The sequence below is a fragment of the Oryzias melastigma genome, linkage group LG4, assembly GCF_002922805.2.
Source record: "Oryzias melastigma strain HK-1 linkage group LG4, ASM292280v2, whole genome shotgun sequence".
Classification (NCBI taxonomy): Eukaryota; Metazoa; Chordata; class Actinopteri; order Beloniformes; family Adrianichthyidae; genus Oryzias; species Oryzias melastigma.
The window spans coordinates 15,508,544-15,534,874 of record NC_050515.1 but is presented as its reverse complement, the minus strand read 5'-3'; the positions used below and the strand labels follow the sequence as shown (position 1 = coordinate 15,534,874).

At 37.0% G+C, this 26,331-nt stretch overlaps 1 protein-coding gene across 2 annotated transcripts in view; it reads left to right on the top strand.

Annotated features, from left to right (window-relative positions):
• The window catches only part of raver2 (ribonucleoprotein, PTB-binding 2), a 74,616-nt gene that overhangs the window by 33,642 nt on the left and 14,643 nt on the right, over positions 1-26,331 (top strand). For both annotated transcript variants that reach the window (XM_024278110.2, XM_024278109.2), the window contains exons 3-8: positions 6,731-7,038; positions 7,678-7,842; positions 17,097-17,288; positions 23,627-23,747; positions 25,789-25,871; positions 25,955-26,053. In XM_024278110.2, coding sequence (XP_024133878.1) covers positions 6,731-7,038; positions 7,678-7,842; positions 17,097-17,288; positions 23,627-23,747; positions 25,789-25,871; positions 25,955-26,053 — 968 coding nt within the window. The remainder of the gene's footprint in view (positions 1-6,730; positions 7,039-7,677; positions 7,843-17,096; positions 17,289-23,626; positions 23,748-25,788; positions 25,872-25,954; positions 26,054-26,331) is intronic.

Below are 26,331 nucleotides of genomic sequence, written 5' to 3'. Positions count from 1 at the left end.
AAAAAAAAAAAAAAAAAGAAAAAGCCTCCACTGTGAAAGCATTGTCCCTGATGACAGCATTATTTGGCTCCACTTGCTTATGTATGCATTATTAGGTCTTAATGGAAGCTTCTCTGGAATGCATTTCATTTTTTCAATGTGCACTAAAAGATCTACATACCAGCTAACATGCTGGCTTTAAAATACCCTCTGATAATAAAAGTGATCGGCCCTCAGGAGGTGAAAGAATTTGGGCTTTTAAAAAATTACTTTCGTGTTGACAGAATGTTGTTTATTTAAAACACAATGCAGCCTTAAATGTAGTTGTTTGTTTACAGTTTATTTCATTTTGGTCACTGATTATCTTATTTTAGCTGAGCTTTTCTTTGAACGACTGAAACATAGTGAAACCACTTGGATGAGGAATTCCTTCATCACTTGCTCTTGAATGTTATTGTTTGTTTTTATCCTTTTTATTTTGACTCTATTCTTTATACCACTGTAATCTTAAAGTACACAGATTGGTGAGTTTTTTTTCCCCGTCTCAAACTCGGCACCCTTTAGTGATTAGCGATTGTATATTTTTCTGCAGACATCAGTATTTTTTCATGTTAAGGAGGCACAATTTTCTTTAATTTGTATTTTGTTTTTTGTTTTTTTGCTTAATACATTTTTAATTCATTAAAAATGTTTACATGTTTATATAGTTTAATATCTGTCCCAATGACTGCAGTGAAATAAAAGAAATGAAAATGTATAATAGTTTAAGTTAAAGCCTCTTCTACCTCAGAATAATCTGCCAGCAACAAATCTAATTAGAAATTTAGATCAACAAAATATCTGATGTGAGGAAGACAAAGAAGATGTTGCTAAGAATGGGAAATTAGATTTTAACAACATTCAGAAGCTCATTTATAGATTGTGGCCTGAGGGCTTAAATGTGAATTCCATTCATGGTACTCGTGTAGACATTAGTCTGTTAATCGTCTCAGCAAATGACTCGTTCTAAATCATTGTGTGTACAACAAAGTACCTAAAAGAATCAATAGTGAAGTAGCACTTACTGAAGTCTATAATTATCTCTAGTTTTATTTGGATTTAGATTGAGGATTTGGTTTGAGTAATCCTTTTTTAAGGATGGATTAATACAAAAAAAACCTAGATGTAGATATATCAAACCTATTTAAGATATGAAGTCATAGATTGAATGGCAAAATTCATAATCAGAAGTAGATGTATTTGCACTAATGTATACAGTACACACACAAGTCATATTGGATTCACTGAATATAATTTAATAATTTAATAACATCAAATTGTTTCATTTGTTGCTTGAAAAGGAGTGGGAAGAAGTACAATTATATAATCTCACCCCTATTGTGGTCATCAAAACATTTGAACTCATGGAGCTGGTTTATTTGCTCTCTGGAGAGCAAATATTTGATTTCACATATGATAATGTGAGTCTGTTGACTCAAATTTAGATGTGGTCTGGTTATCTAAAAGTAAGAGCAAATCTGAAAAAAAGAAAAAAAAAAAAAAACATGGCTTGACCTTCATAAAAGTTGAGCATAAATAAACCAGTGGAACTCTCTCCTGCTAGTTAGTCAAAGATGCCTTTAAAGTCCCACACCAATCATCTTGTGGTCTGTTTAAGAGTTCCCAGTGGTCCTTCAATTAAGACTGTCATTTTTAGGCAAAATAAAAAAAAAAAGTTTTTTTTTTTTTACTAGTATATAATGTCTTTACAGTGGCAAGAGTTCATTAGAAACTGACCTCTGAGTTGTGGGTGGAACTGTTGGTGCGAAGCAACCATTAACAGTATACAGAAAACTGGACTGAGTGACCCCTCCCCATTTGCGTTCCAAATAGGAAGTACTTGCTGGCTTCAAGAAGGCCAAAAAGAAGTAGTCCCATAGTCTTCTTTTGAGAAATAAACAGCTATTATTCAGTCATTCTATTTGTCAGAATCACCATTCCTGCTCTGATACATTTTTCTTAACATCTTCTTTTTTCTTTTTTGCAAGTTATTTAAGTTATGTTTTTTTTTTAAGATTTTAGCGTGATGTAGTTTCAAGCTGTTATTATTTTAGTTTGTGCAATTGTATTTTTTTATTTTAATCATTTTTGTACTTATGCACCAAATATATTGCATGAGTTACAGATCAAGAATGACACACGCACAAATCTGTTTTCTCTCCATACAAATCACCTCTTTTCAAACTGCATTTTTTTTCCTTCTGCTCTTGATTCACAACGATTTGAATAAAGAAATACTCCAAAATGCAATTCTGAGCTAAATTTTCTTCATGTATCATCAGAAAAATACCTCAAGAACATGTTAAAAACAGTGGGTCTTTAAAGAAACATTTTTGGATCTCCCAAAACTTTGAATTATTAACAAACCAGAGTGGATGCAGTTTTTCACTAATGGAAAGAAAAAAATGTCTTCAAATATTTTCTTAAGCTCTTTAAGCTATTTTGATTTTATTTTGTAGGCTTTTTTTGTATCAACATCTCACCCATTGATCTCAACAGTTTAGTCCTCTTATAGAAGGAGTACTCTTGTGAATTAAAGTGTCGGTGGTGCGTTTCCCTGAAACCCCACTATAATGTTAATCAAAGAGACTTCCGATTCCACCTGAGACTTTCATTTTGGCTTCAGGTCTGAGATGAAACGGCAGGATCTCCTTTGACGCAGCGAGAGCATTGTCCCCCTGAGTTTCAGCGTCCACTGTGCCGTCAGTAACTCCCCTGTTTTTAATTAGCTCCTCCAACTGGGAAACGTGGCGAGAGAATAACAGCCTACAAGGGGCTATTTCAGTGAAATATTTCTTTTCTTTTCATGTGCCCCTACACACTCACCATGGGAAAATGGGGGATAATCGACAGAGGTAGAGACCCTGTAATTAAGATGCTGCTCTTTTTTGATTTTATTATTTTTTTTCACATATTTTCTTCACTTCTTTTGTCAAAGTTCACTTGGTGGCCCACTCAGTGATTGCCAGGCTGTGAATTATACAATTATACTGTATTTAGGAGTCTTGGTGTTCTCCCTTTCACCACTGGAAAAAAGTATGGAGTAGGATTTGATGCCGGCCCCCGCTTGTCAGACTGCACTGTCATTAAAGGAAATAGAAAGAGCATATTCTCTCCATCTGCACATAATGCACGATTTTAGGCATCATACTTAGCAGGTTTAAACTAGATTAGGCTCAGGGCTTAGTGTAAGAGATCCATTAAAGAGCCTGTGCCTGTCTGTGCATGTAAGGGTATTAGACAGGGTTCGGGATTCGGTTAGGTAGAGGCGGAATTTGATGATGGACACTGGCTTGTGGGTGAGAATATGTGGAAGCAGAAGTGGTGAAAGGCCAAAAAGCACCAATGGAGACAATAGATGTGAAGATGTATAGATGTGGGGAGAGGGGTGGAAAAAAATGCAGATCAATAGAGACCCAGTCATATTGTGAGAGGAAATGCAGAAAGCTGTGCTGTTTGTGAGGCACAAGCCTTGTTATTGCTCATTTCAAACAGTTTCTACTGATATTTTCCATTAAGGATCCCAACATAACTGCACATAAACTCCTTCATTAAAACCAGACTTGTTGTTCACTTTGTGGCTTTGTGTGTTTGCACGTGTGCATCTTTCTTTTAAAGCTTTTTATTTTAAGAAAGGGGAAAATATTCTGAAACCCACCATAGCTTTGATGTAAGATGAAAGTCGTGCTTGTGAGCAGGTCAATAAGGGCACCCCGTTTTACAGATGTTTCTTTGTTGACTCCTTTTTTTTTATGGCTGAGTACCTTTTGAAATCCTTCGTCTGAGAAGGCAAAAAATGAACATGTGCAGCCCCTGGCTGAAGTAAGGATTCCCCTTAGAATGGAAGATGGCTATGAAGACAAGCGTAAGCTCTAGTTACAGAAATTCTTTCTTTTGTGCCAAGACATACTTGGCAGAGTATTGTTAAAAAACAAAAGCTAATGGACATATCTATTACCCAATTAAAGATGGAAAATCCATCAAGTAGAGAAGCAGAGAATGAATCCGGTATTCTGATGTGACTTGGGGTATTTTCAGACTGGACACATTTGATTAGCTTGAAGTTAACCATAGTCCATTTACCCAGATAATTCAGAGCAAATTTTCAGTCTGATTGTAGAGGACCCTGGTCCAGGACTAGGAATCGCTTTTGCACTCATCATTCGAGGTATTCCTGGTTAATTTCCAATCAGATTGAGTCCAGTTCGCTCTGAGTTTCCCCAGTCTGAATAGGCGTCATGCTCAGAGCAGAACAACTGGACCAAAATGGCCACCGTAGCCGGGCATTATGGGACATAAACAAGAGTCCCAAAGCAAAATTGAGTTCAATATAGAATAGTTGTACTTTCTGTTCATGCAAGTGATTTTTCTTGTCTTCAGACCTCAGATATGTATTGATCAGATGCATCCTAAAAACAAAAATGTAGTTAAATCCCATGTAATAATAAAAATCACTTATTCTGTGAATTCTATGTTTTTTTGCTGATTTTGTGTCTGCAGATGAGCCAAAACACACCCTCCCATTGGCTTTCTTTGTAACTAATTTAATTCACTTAGTGATTTGTAATTCCTGTCACCTCACATCTGCAGGGCCAGACTAATGTTCTGTGCTCAGCATTTAAAGTTGGAGTCATTTTGAAAGGTCACTACTTAGCAGGTATAACAAAAGTCACTTTTGAGGAACCTGACCTATTCTTCAATGGAGTCATTTATTTTAGGAAACAGATCATTTGCATTGTAACATTTACAAAAAAAAAAAGCAGTCTGTTTGCCGAAAAAATAGCTCTGTTTTTAATTAATTCAAAACCCAGAAAGCAAAAAGGAAAGTCATTTCTTCAACTTGTAGCCCTTTGCTTCCACTTCTTCAAGACACTTACTTCTTATTTTGTAATAAAGTGTACTTTAGCTTATCCTGTGTTGTCTGGTAAAGCAGTCTGTTTTAGGATCTCCTGCGATTTGCTGAAGATGTTCAGTGTGGATTATTGTTGAAGAGCAGTAAGCACTTATAAATGAATTGTTTTTTTAGTGTTAAATCTGGAAAACATTCACTTCTCCTTTTCGTTAGCAGTAATTGAAGACAAGAGCTGCATGCATTGCAAATACAACTTTTTTCACAAGCTTTAGATTTGCCATTTATGTATTTATTTATGTATGCTAAAATATGATTTTTGTTTCAGGCCTAAAAATTCATCTTTAGCCCTTCATTTCTTTAGTTAGTCATTGCAGAAAACAGCTTAGTCTCCGTAAATCTACACTCTGACTGAGTCACTACAAAAACTCCTTTAACAAACTGTCTACAGCAAACTGTGTGTTTTTATACTTCGCTGCTAAATAAATAATGCCTCAATTGTTTGACCCATGGGCAGAAAAGTACTGCAGTTCAGTTGTTCTTTTGAAGTAGCTGTTTTCAATAATACCATACTTCATACAGTGTGATATTGGATCTCCTATACAGTTTATGAATTGAATTCTGAATTCTGAGCTTCTTTCTCCTTTCTGTTGACTTGCAGAAATGTAAAGCAAGTTTTTTTTTTCTTTAAGGTGATGACTCTAAAGCATTGAAAACAACTTTAAAAAGTAATTGTATAAACCCACCCCCCCACCCCACCCCCACAGCCACATTTTTAAATTATTGTAATCTAGAATATTTTTTTGACCAGTAATTGTAATATTTGGCCAAAAAGAAGGCGAAAAATGCTACCGCTGTGGAAAACCAAGATAGAGTGAAGTCTAATGGTATCAATTGTGAACTATTAACCCTTTAACACTGGAGCTTCAGTGTCTAGCGTGAGCTCCTTTTCTCCTTCAGAATCAGCTGGAATTTCATTCATCGTGTTAACGGTTGAAAAGTTACAGAATCTTAAAGATTTTGCGTTTAAACGTCACCTCTATTCCAATTTAAGAAAGACTTTGTGTCATATATTTTTGCCGGGTACAAACAGCAATTATTAATTTCTTCTCCAAAATCAATTTTCAAATGGTTGGTACTTCTGTGAATTGAAAACCACATGTCACTACCAAATCAGAGTCTCTTATTGGTTAAAGTTCAATTGGTTTAACTTTCAACGCATTTAATGTCAAGTCCAAAAAACAGACTTAAAGACTTGAATAGTGATGCGCAAGTGCAATAGTTTTGAGCGCAAAAGCCCAAAAACTCACATTTATGCGCCTCAAATTGACATTTCACTGTAAATGGTTACTTGTTGTGAATGTAGTATTACATGCTAATAATTAAACAGTTTGTACTGTTGCCTTTTTGTGTGTTTCTAGTCAACCTAGTTTAAAAACTGTTTATAGACGTAATAGGATGTGTATGTGTGTCACGGTGGATTCCCCCCACATACTGGCTCCCTACTGGCTTTATAGCTAATGTGTTGTCTTTCTCTCTGTGTGTATCTGTCTGTGTATTTGTCTGTCCTTTTATGACTGTGTGTTTGTGTTTTTGACTGTTCCCGCCCTATTTCTCCTTTTATTTGCCACATTTGGCCTGTCCCTTCCTTTGCTGTTTATGTTGTTTTTGAGCATGTTTTGTTCCCCTATGTCTTTATCCCACACCGTTCATGCTGCTTTCCTCTTGTTTTTGAGTTTGTGTTTTAAATGTTTGTCCCCCCCCTGTCAAACTATGTGTGTTCATGTCTTTCTCTCTGTTTGTTCCCGTCTTCGTCTTTCCTCTCCTCGTGTCTCCGTCTCCATAATGTCCCCCCTCCTCCAGCCTTTGTGACTTTGCTGAACGGGGACCAGGCTCAGGATGCCATCCGCTCCCTCCACCACAGCACTGTCCGAGGACGCCTGATCAACGTGGCCCTGCAGCCTACAGACTCCCTGCTTTGCCTCACCAACCTGCCTCACACCTTCACCGCGCAGCAGTTCGAGGAGCTGGTGCGCTCGTATGGAAACATTGAGCGCTCCTTCCTGGTGTACAGTGAGTTAACGGGCCACTCCAAAGGATATGGGTTTGTGGAATACATGAAGAAGGACTCCGCTTCCCGGGCCCGTTCTGAGCTTCTGGGTCGGCCTCTGGTACGTTGAAATGTGCGGTCATCTATGAAATATCATGTCATTTTACTCGATTGAAAGCCTTTTCTTTTCCAGTCCAGTATTTAGTTATGCACAGAAATGCTCTGCACAAAGGGAAATACATATTTTTTTAGAAAGCTGCAATCAACGGATGGTTTAGAAAATAAGATCCAGGGAAAGCTGCATATGTAAATAGCTCTGGTCATAGCTTTGCATGTCTAAATCAAATTGTGAGCAGTTTGTCTTCTGATTCAGACATTAAAGTATGCCGAAACAGAAGTCTCATCATGAAGTGTTTAGCCATATTGTGTAGTTTATGTGTAAGCCTTGGCTGAGAGTCATCATTTGTTTGATGGAAACTGGCAGAGCAGGAGAGAACAGATAATCAGCACAAATCTGGGTTCTGCCAGTTCGTTTTTGATGCAATTGGTAACTCACTAAAAAAATGTGTTTATAGAAACACCAAAATGCACTCTGAAAGTCTCATTTCTGCTGTCTTATTTTACCATAAAAAAGATTTTTCAGACTTAACATTTGGCAGCACTTGAACTCTTAGACAGATGGAAAAAACACTTCAGGCAGCTGGAGAAATGTTAACAAATATCGTATCTTATTCTGATTTTTCTAAAATGGATGTTACAGGGGGACCGCTCGTTGATGGTGCAGTGGATGGATGTGAACCAGCTGAGCCAAGAGGAGAACCTGCACTCAAAGTGCCTATGTGTGGACCGATTACCACTGGACCTTTGTGACTCTGAAGAACTGACGCAAATTTTCTCCGAAACCTATAAGCCTGTTTTCTGCCAGGTAAGATCAGCGTGTAGCTATTAGCATTATTAATGTGTGATCCCCGAGTGTTACATTTCACAGTATGCTGAAAGTGGGAACATCTGAAGTGGAGGTGGAGAGTGAGAGCATAATACCTGTAAAAAACTTACAATACTTTTATTTCAAAGCCCATTACCAGTGCAGGAAAATGACCTCTTTAAGGGGTCGCAATAAAAAGCTTCTCTGTACTGTGAAATTAGAAAGTAAGACAAGTTTTTTTTTTTCTTAGAGGCACGTATTTAAATGAGAAATAGAAAAGTTTGGTCATTTTTGTATGAAATCCCCAGTCATTAACACTCAATCAAAATCCAGGTGAGAGATCTTCACAGTAAAGTTTGCTTGGGCAGGTGTGGCTTTTGTAGCCCTATCCTCAAACACCTTCTTCTTCTATTCTGCTCAATTTCAGTATTACATATTTATTTAACTTCATCTTCCCCCCCCTGCACCCCTGCATTCGCTCCATGCCCATTTAAAGTTCAGTCAAAGGATAAGCCGTCCACTGCATTTCCAGTTTTAGCTCCACCTCTCTGCCCCTCTCCCACATAGAAATCAATACACCCACATCATCCCGGTCCCATGATGCTTTGTGGGTGTTTAGCTCATGTTGCTGCACTGTGCAGAGCCAGCAGGCATTGACCTATAGTTCAGCGATTTTTATGTACAGTGCATTATGTGCTTGTGAGTGTGCAACTGTATTTCAATATCACATCAGCAAAAGTCTTGTGAAGTCCACTGAACAAGATGCAGATCCAGAACGCATCTTTTTACAGAAACAGAACGGGCTGCATTTTGTCCATAAATTATAGCAACAAACTTTTACATTTTGATTCTTTGTCAAAAACAAACTTGCACGTTATTTATCTCTAGAAATTAGATGTGTTTATGGGGAAAGTATCATCCATGGTAGTAATAATACGTTTTTAGCTCTGAATTTTTCTTTTAAGAATTATGATTAATAGTACATATTTTTAATTTCCACTCTCTGACATTTCCTAAGCACAATGACTGATGTTTCTGTATTGATTGCCAAGGTAAAATTATGTAGGGTGCTGTGATTTTTCTAGCAGAAGTCATTTTTTTTTTCAATTTTAATGAAATAGTGCCATGGATAGAGTCCCTTCTAGTGAGGCCGTCATCACCACTATTTTTATTTTTATTTATAGTTTACGGCTGGCCCTTCAGTGTCTCTGCGCTGATGGATTTGGTGTGATGGACTTCATGCTTCCTCTTGGTGCACAAAAAATGCCTATACTTAGAATGATGGCTTAAGGTTTTTTTTTCATTTACATAAATATGATACATTTTTTAAGTATTCTGTAGATTTTTTGTGGTTTTGTTGCACTGATCATATCTGGTACATTTGATCATTTTTGTTTAATGCATGCAGATCATTTCCTCATGTCAAACTGTCAACAGTCTCTGCTTGTCTTCCATAAACAAGCATCCGTCTCTGGGCACATAGGTACAACCCAACCCTCTCGACATACCTCCTTTGTTCAGAGTGCACTTAACCCGTGCCCTTGCCCTGAGCGCTATATTTCTGGCACCTAAAGGGCCCTTCAGACAGCACTTTAGCTTGAGTCAGTCAGGAGAGATGCAGGGAGGAGAGGGTGAAAAATGTCAACCATATTTAAAGAAACGACGGGGAGGGTGGCGATGCAGGGAAGGATGGAGGAGAGTCCGGCTCCGAATGCCAGACCTATTAAATAAAGGATAAAAAGATGAAGGTGAGGACTGTTGGTGTCAAGCTTAATGGAAGGATGGAGAGGCGTGGGATGAATGTCAAAGGAAGAAGTCTGATGGAATATAAGTAACTGGAAATGTTGTAATGATGGCTGAGGGGATTTGAAGCACTCACAATTGTTACTAATTAGAAAATTTAAGGGATAATTAAATGCCATCAGCGAAGCACAAATGTGTGTGCAAATGAGTGGACTTGATAGTATTTTAGGGTTAAAAGGAGGACAATTAGAGGGCGCAAATGGTGCACAAGCCTTTAAGTATGAGTTGTTAAATGTGAATGTGCCCCTCTGCTCTGGTACTTCTTCAAAATGTCCAAATATACAGACACTGGAATATATTAGGAAATAATTCAGGAATAAAAATTGGTTGTTTTTTAGGAGTTGCTTTTGCTTGGAATTAAGGACAAAGATCTGCTTTATGTTGAAGTTTACATATTACAATGGGCCTCATTAACAGATGTTTTTGAACATTTAATTTGTCGTCTCTGCAGATTTGGTGCAAAAGGAACCACTTCTTCTGATAGTCTATACTAAAATGAAAGCATTTTGCCAATCACCACTTGCTCGGAAGAGAAAGTGTGCATGTTAGCCTGGGGGCGGTGCTGGCAGCGAACACTCTTCCTGGAAGGGGCTGCTCCTCCAGGTTCATATGACCCAGTCATTCTTGGGGATTGGGATGGGTTCGTTCTCAGAGAGCAGAGAGTTTTGCGCTTAGATGCATGAATTGAGCAAAAAAAATGCTTTAGGGTTTTTTTTTGTGAGGAATTAACATTATAATACTCTTTAAAGCTAAAATGTTTGTATGGTATATAGGCCCTTTGACTCTAAGTAAAAAGGATTAAAAATATTTACTTCTTTAATACTTGCTTTTATCCACATTTCCTGGCCATTTTGTCCTCTTTGTTTCTTTCTCATGTGGACATACTTCCCGTCTGTCTGAGTTGTTGAGCTCTCAACATGTAGATCTCTGTACACTTAAACTTGTCACTGTGATGGGTCACATTTCTCCACAGACAGCTGTGACAAGGCTGTCGTGACCTCATCACTCAGCCCAGACCACTGACGTGGCTAACACACACCCACCCACACACACTTGCACAGACGCTGACAAGTGTTCCTCTGAGTCTTAGCACTGATATGTACGCCGTCGGTATCTTTTGGTCTGGGAGCATGACTTGAGCTGGAGAACTGTCAAACACACCAATTGCTAGCTTAGCGCTTTGCTTTTTCCAGTTGGTGCACACATACACTCACATATGTAAGGAGAGCGCTGTTGAATCTGGTCATTTTGTCTTCAAAGCTCACCTTGTAAAAGGTTACTGGACAACTATATTTGATTTTGAAGACCACTTTAATGAAAGGAGTGTTTTGTTGTTTTTAACATGCTTTTCTCATGATGGAGGACATGTATAAAAAATTAAGATTAAAATTGCATTTCTGAGTCTTTTTTTTTTTTCAAATCTCTGTGAATCGGAATCAGACGAAAAAATGCTGTAGATCAATTAACGTTTTCATTTTCCTCATTTGAACTGGCATCTGGCTTGAAATTACGACTGGATAGCTTCAATATTTGTGGCCTTTTTTGTTGCACTGCTAATGTTAGGTTGTAAGACGCTGTAAGCTAGTGGAAGAGCTTGTAAACAGATTGATGATGGGAAGGGGGCGGGCTTACTCCGCGCCAACAGTCCTGCCCACAACTCAGAGGTGAATTTCTTATGAACTACTGCTGCTCTACAGAAACTATGACCTAGAAAGGAAGATTTTTTTCTTTTTTATTTTGGCTATAACCAGCATAATCCTAATTAAGACAGCTGGGATAAAAAAAAAATGATTGGAGTTATATCTCCAGAAATTGAGCCTCGTCTTCAATGCTGAAATAATTTACAGGCCGGTGAGATTATGGTGGAAGTGTTTTAGCATGATGTAATACACCCACAACTTACCCACAGCTCATTTAGGCTGTGCTTTCAATCCCCCGGGATATTTTTTCTCCACTAAGATGGTTTGAGTTTAAACTGATTTTCCTCTAAAAACTACCTGAGGGCTATAGGCTGAAACACCTGCTCGGCTAATTAAAGTTAAAGTCAGAGTAATATAGGAAATGAGGTGGCAAATTTGTAAACCCCTGAGTACTTTTTTTCATTATCTTTAATTACACCTTCACTATATAATTCTGTCAGACATAGAAGGTAAATAAAAAGGGTCCAGAAAAAAAACAAAAAAAAAAACACACCTCTATAATGTTGCAACACATAGTTTTTGGTGGTCAATAATAAAAGTTTATCTTGATGCTTTGTAATGTAACCTTGGTTGTTAATAAGTGAGATCAAATGTTTTGCAATGAAAATCATGTTTTTTATTGTAGTATTTTTCCTCAAGGTGAAGGACGTTTATAAAATGCCAGAGTATTTTTTTATTCAAATCGTGATGGATTAGAACCAGATGAAAACACGCCATTTGACAAAGCTCAGGTTTGTGACGAGGCAACTGACATGGGCGGGCCAAATCCACGCCGCTGCTCCTCGTCATCCCCTCATAATTTCCTTGTCATCCGAGCTAGCTTCTGGCTCAAAACGATACGCCTGCATAACTCTAAGATTGCAAGTTTTTTTGTTTGTTTGTTTGTTTTGCAGCGCTAAGGTTAGCTTGGGGCTATAAGCTTGCACAGAGGCGCACAAATAGAGCTCTCAGTGACACTGAGGGGAAGGGGGCGGGGTTACTCCACTAGCCGCCCCAGCCACAACTCAGAAGCAAATTTCCTATGAGCTTCTGCTGATGTGTCTTAAAAAAATGGCTTTTTGATTTTGGCCTAAAACTGCACAATCATAAATAAAAGACCCCTTGTAACATTTTTTACAGTAGAAAAAAGTCTAGTTGGAGTTGGAATTTAATCTATTATCTAATAATTTCTGTAACTTAAAATTTACATCTACATTTCCACAGATCACATTTTTGTTTTGTCAATTAAAGTTGACTTATAAAGCTTTTATCTCTTTTCAAAGAGCATTTTTTTCATTCTTACAACTTTATTGCCAAGACCTAAAAAGGATTTTACTACATATTTCTAGTTTGTGGCTTTTATTACATCATCTTAGTTTTTTCAACTTTTTTTGAGCCAAGGTACACGTTTTCCTTGACAAAGATCACAAGGCACACCACCAGCAACCAAAAATGTGGAAAAAAAGGAAATCTCTGTAGTGTGTGTAGATGAACAATACCTGCACTATCTCAAATACATTTTTTGTAATAATTGAGGCACAAAAGCTTGAAGTTGGAACTGTTTTCCATAAATGATATAATATTTTTAATAAATTATTTTCAAATTATTTAGTTTAATATTTTTCCAGGTAGTCTAGTTTAAATTCTATATCACATCACAAAGCATAAAAGAAAAACAGTGTTTCTTTTTAATTTTTTTTTTTTTATGTTTGTTTAAACTATTGCAATGTGAAACTTGGGCATTTTTGGGGGAAATTCTGGCGGCGGTAAAAGTTTTTTAGACCAGTGAAAATGAAAAATTTCCCCCAGCACACCCGACCATCTCTCTCCGCACACTAGTGTTGTCTTAGACCATCTTGTTTACAAAAGTGCAAGGTTATTACTGTACTTGTTTCATCACAAGAATTTGAACAGCATATTTCAGTATTTTTAGAATACATTTCCAATGCTCCAGAGAGTACAGAAAAAACTAACATTTGCCTCAGGAAAAGGCAAATGTAAGGCATTTTTTAGCGTTCTAATCGCTTTTGCTTGGTAATCAGAAGGCTAGTTGTTTGGTGTTGACACACAGAAGTGTCCTCTGGCCAGAAATTCAGCCATCCAACCCCTTTTAACTCCACACAACCTGTTTGTCCATCTATCTGATGATTAAAAAAAAAGGCACAGCATAGTCTACAAGACTAGCACTTCATGGATATTCTAAGAAATAAAAAATAAAATTGCTTAAGAATGGTGGACTTTTGTCATGAATATGTGAACTATACAATATGAAAAATCCCTTTTTAAGCCATTTAAATCATTTTCTCTGATTGATGTCACCTTCTCCACCTTCTTCGTCTCCATAAACTCAAAATTGCTTTTGTACAATAATGATGACAATTACGTTACATCATATATTTTTAATCTACCTTATTTTTAGCTATAGATTGCTTCCTTTTATGTTTTGAAAATGTGTCGCATGTAATTTTCCCAATTCAGTGTTAACGATTAATGATTAATGATTCGTACTTTACCAATTTTTTCAGATTTTGATTTTTTTTTTTTTTATGTGAAAAATAATGTGAATGTGGAGATGCAGAGAGAACTAAATTATTGCTGGCATTTACAATGCTCGAACACAGTCCACGCTTGCCTACTTTAAATTTACATAATTGTTCAGACCTGAATAAATGCTGTTAGTGGAGCCGGGGGAAAATTTGAGTTAAAAATCGTTGACTTTATGTGTACACTCACAAGCCTAGATGTTGAAAACTTCCACATAAATCTTTTTCAGACCTATTTGTCACAGAAATGATTGTTGTCAAGTTTGTATTTGTTTTCCCTTTAGTTTCTCTTGCTTGACATCCTCCCACTGCCTACCTTTCTCCATCTCTACACTCATCAGTCATTTGCCACTTCATCCATTTCTGATGTTTTCCTCCCTCGTTCTTTTTTTTCCGTCTACCCCTCTATTATTTTCAATCTGCCGCCTCCTCACGTTTTTTCTTTCTCATCCTCCTCTTCCCTCTATTTTTTCCCACCCCTCCATCCATCCACCCATCTACCTCTCAAGTGTAAGTGCATCAAGTCATTTCCTTACAGTTTGGTGATTACATATGCTGATGATGAGAGCCTATCAAACCACTCCTGCTTATATAGATTTGTTTTCTCTTCACTTTCCCTCCATCCATCCATTTATCAGTTTGTCCATCCGCCCATCTTCTCTTCATAGGAGAGGGAAAGGTAGCCAAGGAAGAGGATGGAGAAAATCAAGAGTTGTTTAATTTAGCTGTAATGCTACCATGTTCAGATTGAGTGCAAACATTTTCGTTTTTCTTTTCATTAGTTCATTTTTGGAAAACAATTTCAAACAGTTTGTCATCTTTTGGCAAACCTGTTTTGGTAGTTTTTCTCAGAGTTATGCCTAATCCTAGTAGTGCTAATTATTTGAAAACAAATTTTTGATATAAGTCAAATTTGTAGATTATCTATTCCCCAGTCAAGTTAGCAGCAATCTTAACACAGAAGAAATAGAGTTTGGAAAAACAACAAAAAACAAAGCAGTATTTTAATAAGTATTAGTAATAATAAATATTTTTAAAATTAAAATGTATCTTCTAAAAAACAAAATCTTTCATTTAAGCCTCAAGGCTAAAAAAGAGATGTGACTGCTCTCTTTTAGTTGGCAGAAGAAGGCAAAAGCCTCGATCAAAGTTTTCTTCAATAGTTTTTTTTCCCCCTATCTTCACTTAACCCTCATGCTGTCTAATGGGGTCCAGATGACCCCAAACTTACATTGATGTGTGATTTCTCCAATGACAAAGTTGGACAGAATTTTATGTCTGCCACGGACACCAGTGAGGATAAAAAAAATCCATGGAAAAAAAGAGTTGGGCTCCAGATGACCCCACTTTTAATGTAAACACTTCTAGGGTAGCACAAGGGTTACCAGTTATTTTTGTTGATCTTTCAGATCAGACAACATTTCAAGTAAAATAAACATATTTCTAATTTAAAAAAAAAAAATCTATGTTTTCTGCTCTTACGGTGATTGAATTTTATTGCTATTTTTAAAATTATTTTGCTACTTGTGAACTACTGGTCCCTTTTTTCTGTATTCCTTTTTATATTCTGATTTTTTTTTATGTGTGATTTCTATGGGTGTAGGCCTTGAATAATAATCCTTTGGGGTTTTTGCCTCTTCCTACACTGTACTTGATTTTCTTCTTATTATTCAGTTTGTCGTGTGTTTTATTTCTGCAAAACAATAAAAAATATAAATAACTAAAAATTCTAAGAATGGATGCAAATATGCATAATCAACAAGCTGCTGCACACATCTGTATCTATTTATTTTAAAAGCCAGAACAACCTTCTGCTGTTCTTGGATTTTTGTTTGCAGGTGAAATCTACTGATGTTTCACTGCTTTTTATTCTCATGCAAAAACTCAGACTGAGTAGGAGAACCCTTATTGGTGCAGCTGAACGGAGAAATAGTTTATTCAAATTATTAATGGTAGATTACAGACGTGTGTTTATTTTATTTTTTTTTATGGCTAGTGCTGCAATCACTGTAGATGATGTTTAATTTATTCTCTGATGAAGCTGAAAGTGTTAATTCTCTGTCATCAGCTCTGACTGCGTGCTACACTCAGACTCCACATTTGTTCGTGGCGTTTCCTGCTAGATGCTTGCCATTTTCCTGCACACACAAGAGAAGGTTCAAAATACATTTGGTCGATACAAAGTGGACCTTTTTGATTGTAGATGCTTTAAAAAAAACTTGTGACTCACAGCCACTTATGGGACCTTGTGGACAAAATGACTGCAAAGTAAAGAAAAAGTGGAGACAAATATGGCTTCAGGGGTGTGTTCTCGTGTTATTTTGCTTCTCTGGAATTATTCAAGGTCATTTTTGACTCTTCAGAACAAAATTTCAGCTGTTCTTGTCCTTCTTGCAGTCTGTTTATATAGCTTTTATTTTACTGTCACATTATAAGTTTCTCCAGTGTTTATCATTCCCTTTCTTTAAGGGATATTTAAATCACAAACTTTTAGCTCTCAGTTTGTCGTTGAGTGACTTCCGCTAGCTTTAAACCATTAGCCAGCATATATTATTCAGATGCTTTTCAAATGCTGAGTGACTTTCCTATAGGAACAAACTGTTTTCATGAAATGTGAATGGTCATTAGTGCAATTCCATCTTGAATGATCAATTTATGGATCAGTGTTCATGCAGCCGTGATAACAGAGATCCATTATCTCCACATGCTTGAAAAGCTTAGACAGGAAACTGGATGCCAGCAATAATCTGTCTGCAGGATATTTGGTTTGTTGTTCAGAGCAGTTTATATAAAAAACAACTACTTCAGATGTAATAAAATGTTGAATAAATGAGTGTGGATTTTTTAAGCGTGAAAATAAAGCAATATTTTTATTAAATTTACCCAATGAAATGCTGGTATAAGGAAGGACAGATACCTGTGTTTGCAATTGAAGCTTTTCACATGATTGTTCTTTTAAGTGTTTAATTGAGATATGTCTGTAATGTTAAAGGCAAAATATTTTACATTTATTGGCAGGAGAAAACCCAGAAGTCTAAGGAAAGAAGATGTAGCACAAAATTATCCTGGAATATTTTAATTTTTTAATGAGCATACTTTAAATTTCTGCCAGATTCAAACGAAATCTTCTTTCAATTGGACTCTTCATCAGACTGAAAGAATCTTTCTATCTTGAAGAAGTTTGCCAACTTCTGAAGTTTTCACCACGATGTCATGTTCCTTTTTGCAGCTTGCTCAGGATGAAGGCAGCCCTGTGCGAGGCTTCGGTGTGGTGGAGTATGAAAGCGCAGAGCAGGCTGAGGCTGTGCTGATAGAGATGGACCGAACACTGGTGGGAGGACAGGAGGTCCGTCTGTCGCTCTGTACCCCCGGCACCTCAGGGAGAAGCACCTTGGCTGCACTCATTGCTGCCCAGGGTATGGTGAGTATACCGAAAAAGGAGACGAGCGTCAGCAAAGGCACAATGCACATCCAGTTTACACAAAAGAAAGTATTTAATTTCTGCAGATATTTGCTGTCAAAAGGTTATGATGCTGTTGCGACTTGCGTCAAACAGTTAGACAGAAGATTCAGAGATTTTCAGCTTCATTCTGTGGCTATTATTGGATTTACACACTTCAGCTGCTTTCTTTAAATTTACCCAAAAGGAGTTCATCTTAGGTCACCAATACTATGATATTCTGCTCTAAAATCTTTTAGACATGGCAACTGACTGCTGCAGAATTAAAGCTTCCTTTAAAAAAAAGAAAAAAACATAAGAGAATCCTGCACGTGTATTAAAAAGGCTTCTATGCACATTCCTTCATATCTTAAACACCAGATGCAGCATCGTCAGAACCTCTGAATTTGGATGCAAACGAGCAGAAATTCTCCTGGATGCATCTAATTGTGAATCCAGTGCCAAATGGTTATTGCACATCCAGGGTTGAGATATATTCGGGTTTGACATGGTGCACATGCACCCTTAGGCTGAGACAGTCTTTGTAGTCGGGATGTTCCTCCTACACAGCACTGTGGTAGCAGAGAGGCATTGACATGATAATTATAGTTCTGTGGACTGATTGGGCTGGTCCGGTGTCTTCTGCTTCCTGAAATAAACCCAAATTGTAGCATGTGCCACAGTAGTGCTCTCGTACATCCATACACGTGAAAAGAGACGGATGAACAGACTATTTATACACACAGCATGTCTTTAAAAAAACACAACTCTATGCTAATAAAGTATTAAAACCAAATTAGGATTTTTTGCTGAATCAGAAATATATAGAAATACAAAAAATGTACAGACAGAAATAGAATTTTGTTTTAAAGATGTTCTCACCTACATGGTGGATTTGCTAAAGTTTTCTTTTTTTTACCCTAGCTGATAAAAGATTCATTTAGTTAATTGTGTTAATTAAAACCTAAAGAATAACCTTTATCTTTTAGTGCAATATATACATATATATATATATATATATATATTTACCTATTTCTTAGAAAGCAAGGTGTAGAGTGTAGATCTTTGATTAACAAGAACGAGGTGAGCATCCCTTCAAAATAAAAGCACAACAATTTAAACAGAAGAGCAACAGATGGTATATGGTATATGTGGTATATCAGGATATATATCGTTATTGTGATATAAATAATTTATGTTGCGATATACAATTTTTCTATGTCGCCAATTGCTTCATGGCAGTTACATTTATTGTCATTTTGTTGAGTTTTTTCATTTAAATAAAAAAAAAGACTATCAGTTTTTGGCTGTTGATGTATTCAGAAATATTCTGTTTTAAAATTCATTTGATTTTATGTTAAATAATATAAAAAAAGCATCTCTGGTTTTTGACATCAACATTTCTAATTAGTATACTGACTTCTACCACATTTTCCATGTAATATGCACCCACTGAAATTCATAATTTTTCAAAAATCACGGAGAATTTCCTTGTCGTTAATTTATTCTGTTCATTTAAAAACCCTCACACAAATTTTAGATCCTCAAATGAACCTGCAAACCACAATAAAGTGGATATTTTATGTTTTTAATGACACAGCTTTGCTCATAGAGAGCCAAAGTAAAGTTAGACTTCACGTAAGACTGTCAGTTTTGGTTTAATGACTTTGCGTTTGCTCCGTAAAGTCATAACCTTTTCATCTAAACGGAACACGGAGAATTCTTTAAAAAATATGTCTGACAGCGATTCAGTTCCCGCTTCGATTTTTATTGGATCTGCCACAGGCCATTAATTTTCAGGTGAGAGTAAAAAGGTTGGGGCTTTGCAGAATGTGGTGAAGAACACAGGCTGAGAAGAGGCTGGAGCCACAGAGAGAATGACATTTAAAGAAAGCGGTTAAAAAAATGATCAGGACAGAGAGGAGGAAGAAGGAAACATGTGAGGACTGTGGGGTTAAATCAGTAGCCTGAGGCTCCTTCTGGATTATTGCAGTGAATGTGAGCAGTCTATAAAAGAAACATCAAACCTTTACAAAAAAGATCAAGACCTACTGCCGGCAACAGTTCTCTTCAGAGGCAGTTCTCTCGTTCCTTCAGCTGGTTGAATGTGAATGGCGAGGACCAGATGGCCTCCTCCTTTCCTCCTCCTGTCTTCTCTCTCCATTCGTCGTCTTTCGTGATACTTCTCGCCTTCCCTTCTTTGCGGCTTCCTTACCTCCCTGGCGTGTGTGTGTTATTGTGTGGGTGGGTGGCTGGATTTTGTGCCAGTAGCCAAACAGACGATACATGCTGACATTTTTTTTATCTAGCAGAAGAAAAGAACCGAAAGAGCTCTCCTCCTCCACCTCCTCTTCCCTTGAAAGACGCTGTCAGCTACGAGTGGCCTTGTTCAACACTGACACACACACACAAATTGAAGTTTTTGCTCCTATTATGCACACATCTTACAAGTTTTTTGGCTGTAGACGTTTCACGTTCTCTCTTTTTGGCAGGATGGAGTCAAAGCCACTCTGTCCCTGTCAGTAAAGCTCCATCGTCCAGATGTGACAGGAGGAAACGGACCCAAGACATGCTGGAGCTTAGGGGCAGACAACCAGGAAATATCCCCATTCGGCTGATGTTATTTAAAACATCCATGTCTTTGGGGCAGCCAGTTGGTTTTCCTGCCACATTATTAGTCCCACCAAGCGAGAGTGGCTCCATTCAATTGGACACATTCTAATTCAGCAGGATTACATCAGAGTCCGTTGAATTCAATTTCCTTAGCCTAATGAGGATTTCATTTCTTTTTGGGTGTGTGCTCTGCAGTTTGTCGTTGTGATTAAATGCAGGTCAACACAGATCTGTTCACTTCCAGGAAATTCATTTAATGTCAGATTGAGTCTTATCTTTACTGGTAACAAGGGAAACACTAGCGGAATAAAAAAAATAAAGCCTCATATGTGTGATCAGAGCAGAATTAAACAGAAAATTCTTCAGTAAAGTTCAAACACAAACCACAAATTATATTTGTTTTGAGCTAAAGGAACACCTATGTAGGAAAGGAGATTTAAAGACCCACTCCAATGAGAATTGTGTTTTTAATACGTTCTTTCAGCATTTTTCTCATGATGGAGGACATATATAAAATAATTTAAGATTAAAACTGTGTTTCTCAGTATTTCTCTAGTCAAATTGTGTTGGACAGGGAGCAGATGAAAACTGGGGGTTTGAAAAAGCTCGGGTTTGTGACACAGCAACGACCATGGGCAGTCTAACTCGTCCAACTGCAGACAAATATGTCCATTAACCAATTCCTTTTCTTCATCTGAGCTGCTTGCTGGCTCAAAATAGTATGGCTTTTTCCTTTTTTTTGTTACACTAATGTTAGATAAGCCTTGTAAGGCACTTGTCCCAAGCAGGAGAGTCTGTAAACAAAAGCATGCTGGGAAATTAGCGAGGCTAACTTCCGCAACAGTCCAGCCCACAACCCAAAAACAATTTCTAATGAACTCACGCAGACAATAAGTCATAAAAACGACACAGTCTTTTTGATTTTAACCAAAAACAAAATAATCATAATTAAAAGAGCACTGGGAACAATTTCACTATAGAAAAAAATACAGTTGGAGTGGGACTTTAAGGGAAAACGTTGTATCACTTTCAACCCACAGATACAGGTTCAGAGGACCATCGAGCTTTATGGATGGTTTACTAGTATAGATAGTTTTTTTTATGCAATTGGAGCCTTTCTTAAAAAAAAAACGTTTCCTGTTTTCAGAACATTAATGGAGGAATTATTCAAAGTAAACAGAAAAAGATAACTGACCAGGCACCAAAACAAAAAAGTTATGATTTAGGATAAAAAAAAAATGTAATGTTAAACAAAATACTGTATTAAAAAGAGAAGACTAAAAGGTACATAAAACCTTTTTAAAAAATGCGGCATCCAATCTTTTTTTTTGTTTGTTTGTTTTTTGTTTTAAAGTAAAATCGAAGTTCATCTTAATTCCCTCAGGCCCTGTGACATACTGCCGTTCCAAATGAAAGTCCAGAGTGTACCCCGCCTTTTGTCTAACAGTAGACAGGACAGGCTCCAGCCACGCCGTGACCCTGAAAGGGACATGACGGGTTAAGAAAATGATTAAACGAACGGATGAATTCCTTCATGTTAAAATCAAAATAGGAATCTACTGTTAACCATTAATAAAACTTTATGTTGATGTTTGATTAACTTTTAATTGCCTTTATCAACTCAACTTAGACTTCCTCTCTTCGTTAAAGTTGCTATACAAACAAAGTTGAGTTGTCTCTCTTCAACAGTGATTGGTAAATAGGCACAAATAGTCTTTCTGCAATTTTAGAAATATCATACCAGAGATTAATCAACTACAAAGATATTTTCAAATCTGTTTTTTGGAATTGAGATTTTTTTTAAACTCTGAAGATAATCCACAAAAATATTACAATGTAATTTCTTTTACGAAATATGGATAGTATCAATTATACGTTGGATGATTTGGTGCATTTAGTCATAATAATGCTAATAACAATGTTAGCTTAAGCAGCAATAGACAGTCTCAAATTTGATTCACACATTTTTAACATGGTTTAACAAATACAATTATCAGAACATTGTTTATTATTTCAATACAAAAATGTGTCATTAAATTTCTACATAACAAAAGATGAGTTATTCTCACCATAAAGTTTTGAAAATTAGCTCAAACTTTTGCCGCCAAAATATATTTTTTGAAATTTAATGTAAGCAGCCATTTTGAAATGGTCAGGAAAAAGCCCATCTACTGCCCCTAGTGGAATGATGATGAAGTACAGGTCAGAAAACATGGACAAAACTACCAATTACCGTATTTTTCGGACTATAAGTCGCACCGGAGTATAAGTCGCAGAGGCCAAAAAATGCATAATGAAGAAGAAAAAACCATACATAAGTCGCACTGGAGTATAAGTCGCATTTTTTTCAAGTAATTTATTTCACAAACTGGTTGAAAAAAACAATATTACATCATCCTGGAAGGGAAGTTATAACATTCATAAGAGAATAGAGAACAGGCTGAATATGTGTCAACACATATTCACATATTAACATCATGAAATAAATGAAAAGGTGTAGCATTTATATAACATAACAGTTTTATTTAACTATAGCCTCAAGAACTCATCAACTTTGTATCTTTACTGTAATTAATTGCACGCAATCTCACTCCATATCACTAAATCCCTTAAATTCTTCGTCCTCTGTGTCACGTCTGAATAACTAAAGTAAATAAAGTAATTGCATAGATCACCATAAGAGGGCACTCTAGACTTACGGCCCATATCTCATCTCATTAAAAATTCGTATATAAGACGCACTGGAGTATAAGTCGCAGGGACATTCAATCTATGAAAAAAAACGCGACTTATAGTCCGGAAAATACGGTATGTATTTTGAAGGGAAGGTTTGATCATTCTAGTAAGAATAAAATGTGTGTATCAAAAAATAAAAGGTCTTATGAGGTTGAGTTACTCAAGGGCTCATTCTATCAATGATGCATTTGATGTTATCAGCTGCATGTTGCACTTCATCTAGTCTGTAATAGTCCATAGAAAGTCTGAGTTGATATTTGTATTTGTAAAAGCCAACATAATAATATACAAACTTCAATCTGTTTTGTTTTCAGGAGACTTTTCCTTTAGGAAGCAGAATCCTCCAAAATCACATTTGATTGTGCACTTAGTGGATCTTTTTTTTTATAGCAGAACTTTGTTTCTGCTCTTAAACTCACGTGTTAAAAGATTTTCAAAAACTCTTAATGGTTTGCCCAACAGCCAGGCCAAAAAAAATTAAATTCTGTAGAGCAGAATACACTGTAACTTCCTTGTAAGTGTGCTTGTATTACTTAGCTGCTTCCACTCCAAATGATTACTACAAAATGGTCCATTAGTCAAATGTATGTTTACTTTGATGAAATGCCAGCTTGTATGGTTTGGAGATGCCTGAGTAATGGTCGTCTAAAAAAAAAAATTATATATATATATATATATATATATATATATTATTTTTTTTTCAATTCTTCTGGGGTTTTTTTCTACCCCTCCAACCTGATTTTCTTTGGTTTGTTTTTGAGCAGCTAGTCCTCTGTCCTCCTCCTTCTCTTCCTATCACGCAGACTGTCTGTCCCTTGTGCTGACATTGCAGACATATCCCCATGATGTAAACCAGTGCAATGATTACTCCAACCATCAGGGACTGCTCCTGACTAGATCAGAACACTTAAATGTACTAAAAGCACACTTTTTCTCCAAGGTTTATGTTTGTGTGTCTTTGTCTCTTGCAGATCCTAAGTAATAGGAAAGGATTGCTACCTGAGCCGAACCTGGCTCAGCTGCTGACAAGTATGACCAATCCAGCTGCCCTGCAGATCCTCATGAGACCCTACCACAGTGGCAAACGAGGAGGTATGATTGCAAATAATAAGTTTCTCCACAAAGACCTAAAGGAAACATTTTTGTGTTTCCTCTGGAGGAGAGGATCCTATCTTTGAAGGTGTGTCACTTTCTGAAACCTGTGATATGTTCTGGTTCTTAACAAAGTGAGATGAAACCATACATCCATGTGACAGGTCTGCTGTGTCACACATAATTAAAATAGTTTGAAAAGGAAGTCCCCAAAGCCAGCTTGTCTCATTTCGTCTTAAAGGCTTGTTGCCCTTCCCTCATACCCCGTCCGTGCCCGCTCCTCTATCATCTCAGGTGTGATGGGAGGAAACGCACGGCAATTAGAAGACGTGTGCGGGGATGGAGTGAACACTCAAATAAAGTGCGGTGACTCGGAAAACATCTGGAGGTGTGACATGTTCAGCCAAAGGAAATGCAGGGAACAGACTTCCACATATGGGATGAAGTGACAAAGAAAGTGATGACCTGTTGCAGGAAATGTTTAAAAGAACAAAACTTTACCATCACTGAGTCAAAGATAATGACTAATTAGAGAAATGAACACTTAAAAGGTCAAAAGCATGCAACATAGGAAACAGATATTTTAATTCCTTACAAAAACTTTAGCTTGAAAGTGTATTTTTTAAAAATTCACAATGATTTTTAGGATATTTGATAGATTTCTAAATATTGTAATCTTGTCATTTCAAAATGCTGTGGCTGGTAATCAAGGATGCCCTGTCTCTCTCTGTTAGGGCCTAATATATAGTCCACAGTAATCACCTCGCCTTCATTATTTGATTAATGGCTAATCAGGTATTAAAATGAAATCGTGTGACATTAACAGAACAAATGAGAACAGGAAAAAGAGTGGCCCGGAGAGGATGGGGAGCTCTCTCAACAAGAGCACGCACAATTAAAGTCTAAAATTAGAGCCTTGATTAAATGTTAAACTTTCTGCACCTATTTTGGATGAAACTGCCATTAGCATTGACGCCTGCACAGGAGCTCTTTTGATTTAGAGTAACATCCAAGCACGCAAAGTCAGAAGATGAAGTGTTGATTCAGGGAATCTGCAACGTTAAATTACTTTCTTTTGGTTTCCTTAAAAAAAGAAAAAATACTATGACGTATTTTCTTTTCATAACTGGAAACTCTTGACCTAAAATAAACTCATTTGCCCGTTTCAGTGGATTCTACAGCAACGTCCTATGACAGATGTTTAGTTTGGGGCTGGTCATGCATCTCTTCTCATCCTAATCTTAAAAGTATTAAGTGTCAGTCTTAAAAATGTATTGGTGTTTCATTGAGATGAATGGTTTCTTTGGACAATTACTTCTATCAGTGTATCAGCTTTATTTGGATTTTTTTTTAAATCAGCTCAGTGACTTTAAATCAACACTTAGCCTATCTCTTACTGTAAATGCAATGTGTTCAACCTTCAGTGTTCCTTCAACTGTCTTAACACAAGCATGTCCAAAGTCTGGCCATCTGTGGCCCGCGTTCAAATCCCCACTGGCCTGCAGGTTCCTTTTAATAATAAACGATGTGCAATTTCTTGATTCTCGCTGGCTACATGTGTTTTTTAAGTCATTGTAAATCGGTGGTAGCATTGTCTCGTGACCCTTCTGTGACTCTCATTTCCAAAATGTCTACTGTAAATAAATGACGAAGGAAAAGTTGACAGCGAGGGCCACCACTTCTGTAACAAGTGGAAATTGACAGATTTTCCTCCAATTTTTTTTCTGTTTTTTTGCTCTAATTTTTTCAGTTTTTTGCTTTGAGGTTTTTTTTTTTTTAGGAGTTGTAGAAAATAAGGTCACAGCTACACGTGTATTACTTGAACCCTACTGGTTCACTCTAGGAGAAAGAGTAATGACATTAGGGATTTTTTATGGAGCTTGCTTTAACAATGATGAGTACATGATTATCTCTGATGAGTTTCTGAGGTGTTTTCTGGGGTGTTCTTGTAATATTTTTTAAATGTTTCTTTATTACCTAAACAAAAGTTTAAGCCTTGGGGTTTTGGATGTATTTTTTAATTGTTTTATTGTGTTTTTAGGAAAGTACGGGCGGAACAACAGCTTCCCATTCCTCAGACCTCCCCTCACTGCAGCTCTGCTCACGCTGGGAAAAGCTCACCAGGTTTCTAAAGTAACCTCCATCTGAGTTAAGTGCGTATGTGAGGAAATGTTTATCGTAATGTCTTTTCTCCTCGTATCCTGCAGAGTGCTATGGTCAGTAATGGACTAGTCCTCCAGAACCTGCTGCACATGCAGCTTGCTCAGCAGCAGCTTCTTCACATCAAAGACAAACGCATCAACAGTGTAAGACGCCTGTCTGTCTGTCTGTGTGTGTGTGTGGGGGGGGGTCATGCTTCGTGTAGGTAAGTCAGTGGGGGGGGGGCTGCTTGAATACATGTTCATACATTTCATCTTCATTTCTTAACGCATAATGAACTCAAACTACCTCAAAATTACAAAACCTATTAGTGTCTCTTTTCTGTTGAAAGTGAGAGATCTTAAGGTGTTTGAATTTCTACCGCTGTCTTCATTTGCATTTGCTCTTTTAAAATGTCTCCAGTGTTTTCTTTAATTGCAGAAGA